The 14,727-nt window shown below is 41.7% G+C and overlaps 1 protein-coding gene across 3 annotated transcripts in view; it reads left to right on the top strand.

Annotated features, from left to right (window-relative positions):
* The window catches only part of Sh2d4b (SH2 domain containing 4B), a 92,863-nt gene extending 81,507 nt beyond the window's left edge, over positions 1-11,356 (top strand). For 2 of the 3 annotated variants that reach the window (XM_037208696.1, XM_028854978.2), the window contains exons 7-8: positions 6,277-6,497; positions 10,841-11,356. In XM_037208696.1, the coding sequence (XP_037064591.1) occupies positions 6,277-6,497; positions 10,841-10,933 (314 nt within the window). In that variant the 3' untranslated portion in view covers positions 10,934-11,356. The remainder of the gene's footprint in view (positions 1-6,276; positions 6,498-10,840) is intronic. The other variant, XM_028854979.2, reaches the window with a different exon arrangement.
* Positions 11,357-14,727: the final 3,371 nt, after the last annotated feature.

Below are 14,727 nucleotides of genomic sequence, written 5' to 3' on the forward strand. Positions count from 1 at the left end.
TAGTGACCAAGAATTCAAATCTATGAACCTATGGGGGATAGTCTTATTCAAACCACCACAGCTAGGCTCTGCCGCTTCCCTCTGGTGGGTACAGACCTATTTCTCCCCTTTACCTTTGTCTGTATCTTGCTGAGTTTTGAATCCATTTTTATTGGTTGAAGGTGGCCCTGGGTGGTTTCACTTTGGCTTCTTGCATTCACATTTAGTTAACTAGTTTCATTTAGTCAGCCTCCTGCTTTCTATCCAACTCTGATCCATCTGTCTCTTCCTTCCTTCCTTCCTTCCTTCCTTCCTTCCTTCCTTCCTTCCTTCCTTCCTTCCTTCCTTCCTTCCTCCCTCCCTCCCTCCCTCCTCCCTCCCTCCCTCCCTCCTTCCTTCCTTCCTTTCTTCCTTTCTACCTCCCCTGCTCTCTCTTTCTTTTCTTTTTGTCCTCTGTAGGTGCTGATGCCATGAAAATCTTGTGCTAGTGTCTTGTTCCCATCGTCTTCTGTAATTGCAAATTGTCATAGTTTGTTTGGATGGCTATCGCAAACTGTCTGGGTAATTAATAAAGAACAGAGATTTGTTTCCTTACTACACTGAAGCTTGGAAAGTACAAGGTTGAGTTGAGGTGCCCACTGAGGGCATTGAAGGCATAAAGAAAATGTTAGGAGTGGACACAACAGCAATCTTGAGGGGCCTCTGTGTCCAGTGTCAGCACAGAATCTGCTCTTATACCAGGTGGGATCATAGTCCCAAATGCTTTAGATATTTTTTTTTTCCTTCACTTGTTGCTTGTCTGTTAATCTCTAAGAATTTATTTAGTTCTATGATTTTAAAAGGAGTCATAAATGTGTTTACTTTCTAGGCGATCTTGTCTTTCATGCTTTGCTGAATTCTTTGCCACATTCATTTTCTGCTTCTATTATTTGGGACTATCTGTCTCTTATTGGTTGATTTAGGTAATTTATCATATGTATCTACAAATTATAAAGTTAGTATATAACTTAATATAAACAAACAGGATTTCAAAGCTCGAATCATCCTGCTTCCTGCTACTAAAATGTTTGCTAAAATAATTGGTCTCTTTTAAAATATAGTATTTTTATTAGTTCTTTGAGGCTCTCTGATAATGTATTTTGATCATATTCATCTCTGTGGTGGTTTAAATAAGAATGGCTCCCATAGGCTCATATATTTGAATGCTTAGTCATCAGCGAGTAGCATTATTTGGGAAGGATTAGGAGGTGTGGCCTTGTTGGAGGAAGTGTATCACTGAGGGTGGGCTTTGAGGTTTTAAAAGTACATGCCAGGTCCAGAGTCTTTCTTTTCCTGCTGCCTGTGGATCTGGATGTAAAAGTCTCAGGTACTTCTCTAGTACCATGTCTGCCTATGTGCACCCATGCTTCTTACCATGATGATAATGGACTAAACTTCTGAAACTGTAAGACTTGTCATGGTCATGGTGTCTCTTTACCACAACAGACAATACCAAGATAATAATCTCTTACTCATATTCACTCCAGCTCCTCCCAGACCCACCTTCCATCTTCTTACTCCCTCACAGCTCTGTGCCCGCCTCTCTCTGCCTCTCTATCTCTCTGTCTCTCTGTCCCTCCCTACAACTCCCCCCCCTCTCTCTCGCTCTCTCTCTCTCTCTCTCACACACACACACACACACACACACACACACAACTTACCAAGTCAGTTTGTTCTGTCCATATACTCCTGGATGTGGGGCTATAAACTGGAGTATGATCACCTCATTAGGGGCCACACCCTTAAAGAAAATGGACTCTCCCTTAACCAGAAGCCAGTGGCTGTCAATAACTCCTCAGTTATGGGTAGGAGCCTATGAGCTCCCCTTTCTACTCCATGCTAGAAGCCTGACTAGCTTGATCTTTGTAGGCAACCACAGGTGCTTGAGTTCTTGATGCAGTGGTCCTGTCCAGTCCTGGAGACTGTGTTTTTTCTCTGGCCCTTCCCAACCTCTTGCTCTTACAGTCTCTGTCTCCTCTTCCAAGAACCTGAACCGGGGTGGGGGGTGGGGGGGTGGGGTGGGGTGGGAGGGTGGGGAGTGATAAAGATGTCCCATTTGTGGCTGAATGCTCCACTGACACTTTGCTCTTGTACTTTGAATATTTGTGAGTTTCTGAAATAGCTGCCATCCACCATGCAAATAAACTTCTCTGATGTGATCTAAGTGCTGCACTAGTGTACAGTTATGAAGATACAAATTTAGAGGGTAGTTTGATACTGTGTTTATTTAGGAGAATAATAGCTTTTGTCTGGGGCCTGTAAGCTTCTCAACCATGGGTACTTGGCCAGGTATAGTACCAGGCCTTTGATTCCCCCCATGGCCTTAAATCCAAATGAGAAAGACTGGTTATTCTCCTAACATTTGTGCTACTATTGCACCCATGGGCATATCTAGTCATACTGGTCATTATTGTAGTTTACAGGGTTAACAAATGGGCGAGACTGTTGATGACTTTCTCCCCACAGCAGCCTACATAGGACCTCCTGATACCATGAAAGCTAGCTAGCAGGAAGGAAGCTTCATGGTCAGTACCAACTTGATTTCTCCATGTCTTATGACCTAAGTGTGTACCATCTTCAGCAATAGGGTTTTGTGACCAAGTTCTGGTGGGCAACCAAGAGCAGTGGTCATGGCCTGCTTTATGTTGGGGCCTTCCTGGATAGCTCTGCCTGGCCTTTCTATTTGGCAACTTGTGGCTTCTTAGAGGAGCATTAACTCTTGTGTAGGGTAATAGCAATTAAATTCATTTGTGTGTGTGTGTGTGTGTGTGTGTGTGTGTGTGTGTGTGTAGTAAGAAATACAAAATAGGTTTTCCTGTGTCCTTTTCAAATATCTTAGTGTTAGTTAGCCCTCCACAACTTCCTCCTTTGTTCTGTCCTACCATCTCTCTACCCACCTAAACTTACCTCCCCATTATTTCACTTCCCCCCTTGATAGTGCTTGTGCTCTGCTATCTCCCTGACCTAGTTAGTGTTTTTTTCTTTTCTTTATTTTTTTTTGCCAACTTGACACAAGATAAAGTTATCTGGGAAGAGGAATCTCAGTTGAGAACATGTAAGCAAGTGTTTAGAACAGGGTGAGCCCTCTGGGGACATTGCCACCCATGGTTAAGTGATTCTTCCTGGTATAAGAAAGCAGGCTGAGCAAATGACAGGGACCAAGTCAGTGAGGAGCACTTTCCTCCATGACTCCTTGTTCACTTTCTGTCTCCAGGTTCCTGCCTTGAGTTCCTGCCCTGACTTCCTTCAGTGATGGACTGTAACTGTGAACCAAAAGAGACACCTTCCTTCTCAAGTTGCTCTTGGTTACAATGTTTAAGAAAGCAGGACACCTCCTCCCTTAAGATCTCTCTTCCTCCTCCCCACCAATACCCCTTTCTAGTTTCCTGGATTCTAGGGATATTACAAATTAAACACATAAATCTAAAGATTTGATTCTAGGATACACATTTGAGTGGGACAAACACATATGTTTGTCTTTTTGGAACTGGGTTATTTCACTCAATATAACATTTTCTAAGCATCCATTTTCCTGCAAATTCCATCATTTCATTTTTTCTCTACAGCTGAATAAGATTCCATTGTGTACAGCTACCACATTTTCATTATCCATTGTAATTGAGCTTTTTAAACTTCTCTGTCTGTTTTCATCATGCTGTAAGGTTAGTTTGTTGTTTGTGTTTAGACTGAACCATAGCATGTACTCACCATTTTTTCCTGATCCTCATTTTCTGCCTAGGATCCATTGTCTGTTTTCCTAAAGTAGATTGTAACTAACTCCCTCAAGTTCACTTTTCTGAGATACCAATATTATGGCTTACAAATGTAGTAATGATGTAGTTCCTAGAATAGGAAGGCCCTAACTGATGCACAATCTTATTTTAGCAACATTTCTGTTGCTGTAGCAGAATGTCTGGACAAGAAGCAATTTAGGGGATAAAGAGTTATTTGGTTTACAATTCTAGGTTACAGTCTATCACTATGGTAAATCAGGGCCAGGAGCTTGAAGCTGCTGGTTATATCACATCTACAGTTAAGAGCAGAAAATAAGTGAAAGTGTGTATGCTTAGTGCTGAGTTAGGTTTCTCTATTTTTATACAGTTCAGTATTTTATACTCTATTTTTATGTGGCCCACTTTCCTTCTGGGTCTCCCTGTTGCAGAATATATGTTTATGCAAAATTGTGTTGCATTTTTTTAACAATGTAAAAATGTATTGCATTTGTTTCTGTTATGGAATATTTGTTTAACTATGAAAAGGTGTGATATATTTGTTTAATGATGTAAAGATGTATTGCTATTTTACCTTACCTGCCTAAGGCACCTGATTGGTCTAATAAAAAGCTAAATGGCCAATAGTGATGGAGGAGGTATAGGTTGACTTTTGGGCAAGAAGAGTAAGTAGAAGGAGGAAGACTCTAGGGGCCAGACAGGCAGACATAGAGGAAGCAGGAAAGTTGAAAACATAGAATGAAAGAAAGATAAAAAGCCCTGAGACAAAATGTTGATGAATTGAAACAGGTTAAATTAAATTAAAAGAGCTAGTGGGACAAGCCTAAGGTAAGGCCAAGCATCCATAATTAATAATAAGTCTCCATGTCTTTATTTGGGAGCTGGTTGGCAGCCCAAAGAAAATACCAACTACGTCTTCCCACATCAGTTAAGGAATTCAAGACAATTCTGCATAGACATGCACACCACCAGTCTGATCTAGATTGTCTAGGGTGATTTTACATTGTGTCAAGTTGAAAATTAAAACTAACTATCACAAAACAATTCTTCTGTGCTTCTTATTTGGGATCTCTCTATGGTGTAGCTCTGGCATGGGACAATGTACTTTCTTTAAGTGTTCTGTGGCTAGGAGGCCTTCCTTCTCCTCCTCTATCTCCTAGACTATCCACTTTGCCTGATTTGGGAGAGCTAGCCAGCTTGGTTGCCATTTGTTATGAGTCCTGTAGAAGATGTAGACAGTAGCCCTCCAGCATGTTGACTGTCTTTAAAAGGGGTATTGGCAATGAGGGTACCGGTGTCCCCTACCTCAGGCACAAGGAACATAAAGGGTGTGACTCTTGTTAAGGAGGCAAGTAGGTGTGCAGAGGGGGCTGTGTTTCAATTTATTACTCTTCCAAAACAGCAGAAGACCCACCAAACCCACGACTATTACCAGGATCAAAAACAACTAACCAACCAGATACATCTGGAACTTTTTATTGGATTTGGAAGCCATAATGTACCTGTGGAATAGATCTGGGTTATAATCACATGAATATCAAAGAGCATCAGAGAAATTAATGGTTTATCAGAGGATCTTTTGGTGTGGGGAGGTGCTGAAGGACAAATCTACCTCTTCTGGTTCCCTCTCCCCTTTCTATCTTCCTAGTCTCCAGAATTTGACCCACCAAATACTTGGCTTTTCCAAGTCACTTGGTTGAAGGCATCTTTATGAAAGCATTTCTAGGGAGTGCTGCCAATGCATAAGTAATTCCAAGGCCAGACTTGACCTCCATACTCTGCTGGTGACACATAGCATAGGTTGAAGCACCTTAGAAAGTTCTTGTCCTTGTGTGAGATGGAGTTTCATTATTTGTCCCACTAAGGAACTTTGTGCTGAGTGTGCATAGGCATCCAGAGGGAGCTTCCTTCATGCACAGGGGCTTCGTGTGCCCCAGGACAGCTATGAAGAAAGTTGTAAACATACTCAAAGCATTATGATTATGCATTATTTTTGGGTGAACTTCTTTTGAGGACAATGTTGTGTTTCAATGTCACAAGGTTGGACCCTCCTGTCTTAAGAGAAAACACTATTTAGGTTTCATCTACTGTACCAGGTCATTGTAGCATGGTTCTCCATCATTCTGGCTAGTCATTAACTCTGGGCTTTAAGACTCTCTAGTATTTGTAATCAATAGGTGCTATAATTCCAGCTCATTAGTAATTCCTTGTTTAGCTAATTAATCCAAATTAGTGTGGTTTAATTTGGAGGAAAGCATGCTCCACTCTGGTTCTTGTAGGAATGCTATCCTCAGGCTCACAGCTGATTGTTCTGGGTTAGTAAACTGCCATAGCAGGCAGCAACCAGCCAACCCCTAAGGCCCTTCTCCTCCCTTCCCATACCCCAGATAGCATGGTTGGCCTGTAACTGAGCCAGAGAGAAGGGGGTGGGAGATGACTTGGCAGTGGAGTAGAAGGAAGCACAGAACCTATAAAGCCCTTTTAATTTTTCCACTTTCCTTTTTTATTTTTTTTTTTTAAAAATTAGGAATTATTAGCCGAGAGAATGCAGAAGACCTGTTGGAGAGTATGACCGAGGGAGCATTTCTGGTCCGGGTCAGTGAGAAGATCTGGGGTTACACCCTGTCCTACCGCCTACAGAGGGGCTTCAAGCACTTCCTTGTGGATGCCTCTGGGGACTTCTACAGTTTTCTGGGAGTGGACCCTAATCGCCATGCCACCCTCACGGATCTCATTGATTTCCACAAGGTACCCTTCTTTGCAGTGTTAGTAGGGTATGGATTGGCAGAAACTTGGGCTGAAGAGAGCCTGGTGCAAGTGCAGCAGGTGCAGGCTACAAGCCTAAGGCTGCAGAATCTCCGAACTATGGCACATCCAGGTAGAAGAGACCAGAGGTTGTTCAGGGCAGGCTCTGGGGCCCATGCTTTCCCCTCTGCCTCATGCCTCATGGTTTGACCCCTGTGCATCTGTAACCCCACTTTCAGGCCTCTCTCCTTTGAGTGCCTATTGTCAGCACAGGGGCTGACAGTTGGCTCTCTGTCCAAGTCCTTGTCTTTGTCTCACCTCTCTGAACAACTGCTGCCCAGAATTCTGGCAGCTTTGAAACTAGCTAGAGTACAGCAAGCATCCATGTGGCTGTGGAAACTTATCTCCACCATAGAGTCACCACCACTTTTCTTGTCTGAACTTGTTTTTCCACTTGGGACATGTGTGACCTTGGCCAGGTCACTTAGTCTTGCTGAGATACTGTGTCCTCTGCTTTTGTTGCAATTACAACAGAGCAAAATATATTGAAAAATTTATAAGGAAAAGAAACCCATTTTTTCCACAGTTTCAGAATCTGAGAAGTCCAAGACAAAGGGACTGTCACTCACAGAGGGTTTTCTTGCTACATTCATCTCCTGGTAGAATGTAGAAGAGCAAATGAGAGAGAGGAGAGAGACAAGAGAATAGGTAAGAGCAAGAGAGGGCCAAATATGGGCCTATGGAGATGGCTCAGTAGGGAGGGGCTTGCTGTGTGAGCATGAGGCCTGAGCTCAAATCCCCGACACCCATGTGGAAGCCAGTCATGGCAGCATACACTTTTACCCCAGTGCTAGGTTGAGAGAGAGGTGGTAGAGACAGTTACATCCTGAGGGCTCCTTGTCAAGCCAGTATAGCCAAAATGGCAAGTTTCAGGCTCAGAGGAGGGGCTTTGTCTCAAAATTTAAGTTGGAGAGTGACCCCTGGCTTCCACACTTTCCTATGTGCACAGGCAAGATCACTCGCATATATACATGTAGACATATGCATCCCACCCCCATACACACATGCACAAGAGCACACTCATTTCATAACAAGGAGTCCATTCCTTAGATAATGGCTTTGATTTATTTGTGGAGGCAGAACCCTTTGACCTGATTGCCTCTTCTGGGTCCTATCCCTTAAAACCATTAAATTGCAATTATGTTTGGAACACATGTTTTTGAAGAGCCTATTCAAAGCATAAAATCAAGCATATGAATACACACACAGTGCTTATTTGAAATCTTGTGGACTTTAAACAAGATTATATCTATAACTGCATCCTGTGACTGTCCACTGAGTATGGAGATCCTGTGTCTAGAACTCTGTCATTTCTCCTATCTCATTGACCCACATCAGGAAAGATGCTGCCTTGCAAATGTCTCACATATAGCATAGTGAGAAGCAGTTTTTGTGTTAATGCAGTTGTTGGTAGTTGTCATAACTGCAAAATAGTTGTACCTCCTCAACAAGAATGGAATGTCTGAGGGATTCTGAGATAGTTATGAGACCTCCAGGTCTAACATATAATGAGTTTCACAGGTGTAGAAGGTGTCACAGAATTGCTTGTACTTAGATTTTTCTGTAATAGCATCTCTTGGATTGTATATTGCTTGTAAAAAATTTTATCTATCCTCAGAAGACCCCAGGCCTTGAGAGATACCTCCTCACCTGGCCTTATGAATAAAAAAAAACATATAAAATCACCTATCTATCTAGGCATGTTGGGAAACACCTGTAATCCCAACACCGTGGATGCTGAGGCAGGAGAATCACCAGTTCAAGGGAAGCTTGGGTTAAATAGCTCTAAATAACAACAAATGCCCTAACCAACCAACCAACCAAAGCAGCAGCAGCAACACTACACCAAATGCAGAGAGAGAGAGAGAGAGAGAGAGAGAGAGAGAGAGAGAGAGAGAGAGAGAGAGAGAGAAGAGAGACAAGAGGACAGAAGAGAAAATTGTTCATTCATAGATACCTGGGCTCAGAGTACTACTGTGGAACTAGACTTGGTCAGGGTGGATTTCTACTTGTGTTAGGAAGGATCTTCTAACAGCCACTGGAAGGAGGAAAGAAGGTAGTGTGTGGATTCTGGTAGCACTGTTCTGGATCAAGCATATATGCCCTAATAATCACTATGACCCCTATGTTATGGAGGCATCTTGGCCCTTTTCACAGACCAGTATCCGTGCCCAGCTCTCAGGGCAGGTTCTGTCTCAGAAAGGCTTTCTTCATTCTAAATTTAAATTCTGGAGATCCACGATTTTACTTCTAGCCCTACACAGAGATATCATCTATGCCCACATAGAGGTCTTGTGGTCAGTTTTGATAAATTAAGTTTACACCATTAGTTCATGATTACATTAATATGTGAGCCTCATTCATTTCAAGCATCCAATTCCATCTTTTACCTTGAATTACTAATGTGCCATGTGTTATTTGCTGGACAGTAATAGCAAAACTCATGCACACATGAAAATACATAGCTTTGTGATTTTTTTTTTGAGACAGGGTTTCTTTGTATAATTGGCTGTCCTGGAACTTACTTTGTATACCAGATTAGCCTCGAACTCACACATCTGCTTCTACCAGTGCCACCATGCCTGCATAGTAGTTTTGTGACTTTCACAGCATATAACCCAACAATTTAACCTCCAACCCTACGGCACCAATTCATGGTCCCCAGAATCTGAATGTCAAGTTTAAATCCCAACTTCATTATCATGCATGGTTTTGGGTTAGTACTCAGGCTTTTGTGGCTCAGTTTCCTCTTCAGTAGGGTGGATTCAGTGGCATCCCCATGAGATGTCAATGAGGTATCACTGTGCAGAGTGATAAAAAAAAAATATTATCACATCATCAGTAGGTGCTGTCTGTTAGCAACGTACAGTTAGGAGGGGTTGGAAATGAAGGTAAGTTTTTAGAGTGCTTGGTAGCACAAAGCCCTGGGTTTCATCCTCAGCATTGCATAAACTGTGTGTATAAGTGAGTTTATGATCCCAGCACTCAAGAGGGAGAGAAAGGAGGATAAAATATTCGAGGTGATCTTCAGCTACATAGTGAGTTTAAGGCTAGCCTGTGACTCATAAGAACCTGTCTCAAAATTATGTCTGGCAGATTTTTCCACATTAGTATATGTACTAGACCTTGTAAATGCTCCATGGATTCTCTAGTATGGGTATAGAGTACAGCATAATTACTCATACTCCTCTTGTGATCATTTCTTCACCTTCCAGTTTCATGATCATGAACAGTGTTTCAGAGACGTCTGTACTATGTATATGTCACTTTGTCACTATGGATACATATGCAGCATTTTCCAGGATCAATTCCTTGAACTGAAATTGCTGGAAAGAAAAGTATGCACATTTTAATTAAAGAAGACCTGCCAGCTTGCCATCCAAAAACATGGCACCAATTCATGTTCCTGCTAGAACTATACGAGGCTGTTTCTTCCATCACATGGGCAGATACTGTAGCTCACTTTTGTCTAGTCTGCATTTCTTTCATGGCCACTGATGCTGAGGTGTCTTTTCATATACTTAATGGCTACTTCCAGTTAGTCACTTGTAAATTCTCCTTTCTTATTCACAGTCCATTTTCTATTTTAGGTATCTTTTTCTTGATATTACAATTCCTGTACCTACCAAATTGCTCTTTAGTTACATCTATTCTGCTGAAAATATTTTTAATTTAAACAGCCATGTTTTTCAATTGCATGCTCATTTTTTTCTTATAACAGCCCACTCTTGTTTCATGGATGACTTATTCTGTTGAGAAAGATAATGTAGATCTCTTAAAGCTTCCTTCTGTTTCTTTCATAAGCTTGGTATTTTCTTAGAAATCTTTTGAACTATTGAGTTTGGCATTTTTCTGTTATCGTTGAGGTGGTCCTTGAATGCTTCAAGAATGAGATAGTCTTCCAACTTTCAATATCAAGTTTATTGGTGAATAGACAATTTCTGCTTTCCAAATCCAGTGTCTTCTGCTATAGACTTGGGGCCAACAGTGAGTAGCTCTCGAAGAGTATGGAAATGTCTGTACTTTGGGTCTCCCCAGTTTCACCAAGAATGGGGGCAAACATTTATTGGAGTTTACTTGTTGGTGGCCTTCCTTCTTATTTTCTTTCATAGCACTGATGCATTTCTTCTTAAAAGATTTCTCCTTTTATTTCTGGAAAGTTGAGTGAGGGAAGGTAGATGCATGGCCTTAGTCTTTCTGTCTCTAGTTCTCTACCTGATTCCCCATGAATATTTATATCTCTTCTTGCTCCTAATTGGATTTCCTTTCTTCTTTTTTCCCTTTAGGAGGAAATAATCACTGTTTCAGGGGGAGAGTTGCTGCAGGAACCTTGCGGACAGAGGGATAGCCCACCAGACTATCACCTGTTGTTTGAATGATGTTTTTCCTCTTCCTCTTTGGAAGAAAGAGGAACTATCCCGAACTTGAACTGAGCTTAAGAATATCCCCACTGAAAGCCTCATGGCCTTCTAGAAGATCCATCATTCTTCAGATGAACAATGGTATTAGTGAGTCTCCAGAATGTTACACAATATGACTGGTCCCATTTATGAGACTGGTCCCATTCCAAAGCTCAAGACAGAAACCTGAAATAACTGATGCTCCTGGAAGCCTGTCTGTCATGGCTATTCTAAGCCAAACTTCTCGAGTGAATGGATTATGTTTTACTAACCCAAAACAATTCCAGTGCCGAACTTTACATTTAATATAGGTTTATTTGTTGAGTGAATGCTCTTCAGAAAAAACACCCAACATCAATGTGCAATGGTTTCTAGCAAATTATTTTCTATACCGCATCATAAAGCCACAGAGATCACACACACGCTTGTGACTAACTTACATGGAAGAAACAGATTTTGTGTCTGTCCTAGTGTTCATGAGCTTGTTGATACTATCATGAGAATTACCTGAGGTTTCTAAGCTCGGAACAGGAGACTGACTCTGTGCTGCCTTCCTTGTTAAATCATGTCTACCTTATCTCATATCTTGGCTCCAGTTTTGTAATTTTGAGGTAGTGATTTCATGTGAATATTCATGAGATCTGGTATAGATTATAAATCCAAGGATGGGTTTTCCAAACTTGGTGAGGCATTGGCTGTCTAGGATGCTCTCATTTAAAGGGTCAGCTCTGTTTTCACTCTAATTCTTCTGTCTCCTTAATCCGAACGTGTTCTTCATATGATGAGAGTAAGCTCCCAATCACTCAGTAACTCTCAAGAATGGCATATAATTTAAGCATAATCCCTCATGCATGCTCCCTTATGGCCACAGACAAGCAGAGAGCAGACGTGACAGCAGAACTACAGGTTCAGAAATCTGGAAGGTTTGGGTTTTAATCCACACTCCCAAATTTACTGAAATTATAACCTTGTAGCCCTGGGTTTGGATTGCACCAAAAGGACAGAGAGACTCTGAAAACATCAAGGAGTGTTTCACCTGCTTGGAGAGTTGTGTCAGGTGTCTCTCGTTCTCCACTCAGTCTCTCAGCTCTTCTTTTTCTCTCATCTTTGGCCGCCCGTGCCATCACCTACCCCCTTGCCTATCACTGCAGCCAGTGCGTGACTGACTCTTCTTTTGTTCATTCACTGTGTTCTTTGGCCTCACTTGTACATAGGCCAATGACACTTGGCCACACATGGTTTTTATGGGGCATTTATGTATTTATCCTTTAAACAGGTCTTCTTTATTCTTGAGAATTTCATACATCTGTACAATGAAAACTTGATAAGTTGATAATATTTACTGTCCCCCTTCCCCCATCCCCCCTGTATCCACCCCAGTATGCTCCCAAAATCATGTATTTATAAAAAAAAAACTCACTAAGTGCAATTATTGCTGACCACATGTACATAGGTGTAGCCTTTCATTGCACAATGGAAATCTTACTAGGGGCCACATCTTCAAAGAAGAGTGACAATCTTTCCTAGGAACTGTCAACTCCCTGTACTTCTTCAAGTAAGGGCTAGGACCAGAAGGGCTCTTTCATAGTTTCTTCTCTTACAGTCTGAGCAAGACTTACATGTAGCATCTGGTATTCTCTTAAGTCTCAGATAACACCCCCTTTCCTTTTACTGGGCCCATGATTCAGTGTATAAATTGGGCAGTTCTGCAAAATAACATGTGTTCCAGATTTGTCTTATTGTTTCCTGCTGTTATTTTTATATTGACTCTGTTTCATTTTTCTTGGCTTGATGAGATTGAGATTGAATTTTTGGGTAAGGGAACATTTTTAGTACATCATAGCATCTTTATGACACATTGGCCCAAATTTTCTAGACTTCTTCATCAGTGGACTCAGAATATCTGTCTAATTACTCCAGTTGTCCTTCATCACCATTGTGTTTTGTTTTGTTTTGTTTTTTTGAGATAGGATCTCATGGAATGCATCATGACCCTAAACTCACTATGTTGAACTCCCCATCTATCTGTCTCCATTCTCATCTCCTGGGATTGTAAGTGTGTACCACTATGGTTGTGTCCTTTTTTTTTTTTTTACCACCCCCCCTTTATTTTTCAAGACAGGGTATCTCTGTGTAGTTTTGCACCTTTCCTGGATCTCGCTCTGTAGACCAGGCTGGCCGCGAACTCACAAAGATCCGCCTGCCTTTGCCTCCCAAGGGCTGAGATTAAAGGCATGCGCCACCACCGCCCGGCTTCACCTTCCCCTTTTTGTGAAAACAAACAAACAAAAAAGGTTACCATTTATTTACCCCCTGTTGCTGCAGTGAACCTTGGGTTAATGCTCAGCTTGGTCAATCACGTCTTCTTCATCCTCCTGGAGGGACTGTTCTGAAAGTCAGCTCTTGATGTGGTCTCTGAGAAGACAGTCATGCAAGACAGAGTAGCTAGGTCCACTGACACCCTTGCTGTCACTCATTCTCTGCCTGTCACCTCTCTGGGATGTTCTTCTGGGATGCTACCCCTGATCCCAGTAGTTACTTTACTTAGTTTTTACCTTTTGAGAACCAAAAGTAAGTACCTACCACACAAATATGTATTTTACTTTTTGTGCCTTGAGTCAGGGTCTTACCAGGTAGCTCAAGTGGCTTGGAAATTATTATGTAGCTCAGGTCTGGTCCTGAATTCACGATCTTCCTATGTTAGCCTCTTGTGTGATGGGATGGCATGTGTGTGACACCATAACCAGCCCCAATCTGTTCAGTAATATTATTTTATGTATCAGTTCCATAGCTTCCCTGCAGTCAGCCTGCACCATGGCATGAATGAATGAAGTGATGGTGGAGAGACCCTGCTTTCTGAACTCTATGGTACTCTCAGACTATAGCCAAGTGCTATCCCAATTACGTTATTTCTACTCAGAAGACCCACTTTTGTTCTGACTGACTTGGCTATGTATCAGCTGTGTGAAGTTGTTCAGGTCACCAAATCTCACTAAACCTCTGTGTAACTGGGAAGAGGATTTTTTGTGTGGTCATCATTAGTTTCTTCTGGCTGATCAATTAAGTGACAAATAGGGTACCTCTGTCCAAATGAAAGACCTTGCTATCCACAACCACACAGTGGCAGCGTCCTGCCAAGTAGTGCTGTGTCAGGGGATTCCACGAGATGATTTCCCCACACTGGAAGAAAGTTCCAACAGCAGCTTTGAAAGGAGTCCAGGATGGGTTGAAAACCTGACATCCTGGCTGTGGTTCCTGTCAACTCCTAATTAATATGCGAGAGATAACAGCTGAATTTTCCATCTCTAACGCATTTATTTCATTTTATTTGGGGCCTGCACTTTCTGCACGTCTCATATATTTTAGATTTTACCTGGCTTTCAAATAAATTCCTTGTAAGTTGTCCTGCAAATGAAATTACTGTCTGGAAAACTGCAATTTCATCTTGAGAGTTTTATTATGCTAATAAATGTCAGAATTCTCAAATAAAGGAATGGTCTCCCCCTTTTTTCCCTGAGCCTTACAAATACAATGAAAAATAGTCAGTCAGCTCCCAGACTCAGCAGAAGGAAAATTTACAATCTATAACTAGAAAGAGAAGCTGTAAAAAACAATATGCATCTTAATGGAAGATAAATTTCATGGAATTAAAGAACAAATTGGGGTACAGATTCTTAGAAATTCCTGTGTGACAGGTATTCTTAGGAGACATGGAAGGGTTTATGAACTAAAAGGGGGCTAGGGAGAGAGAGCTGGTCTTTAGAAGGATATCT

This window comes from Peromyscus leucopus, chromosome 9, assembly GCF_004664715.2.
Source record: "Peromyscus leucopus breed LL Stock chromosome 9, UCI_PerLeu_2.1, whole genome shotgun sequence".
In the NCBI taxonomy this organism is placed as follows: Eukaryota; Metazoa; Chordata; class Mammalia; order Rodentia; family Cricetidae; genus Peromyscus; species Peromyscus leucopus.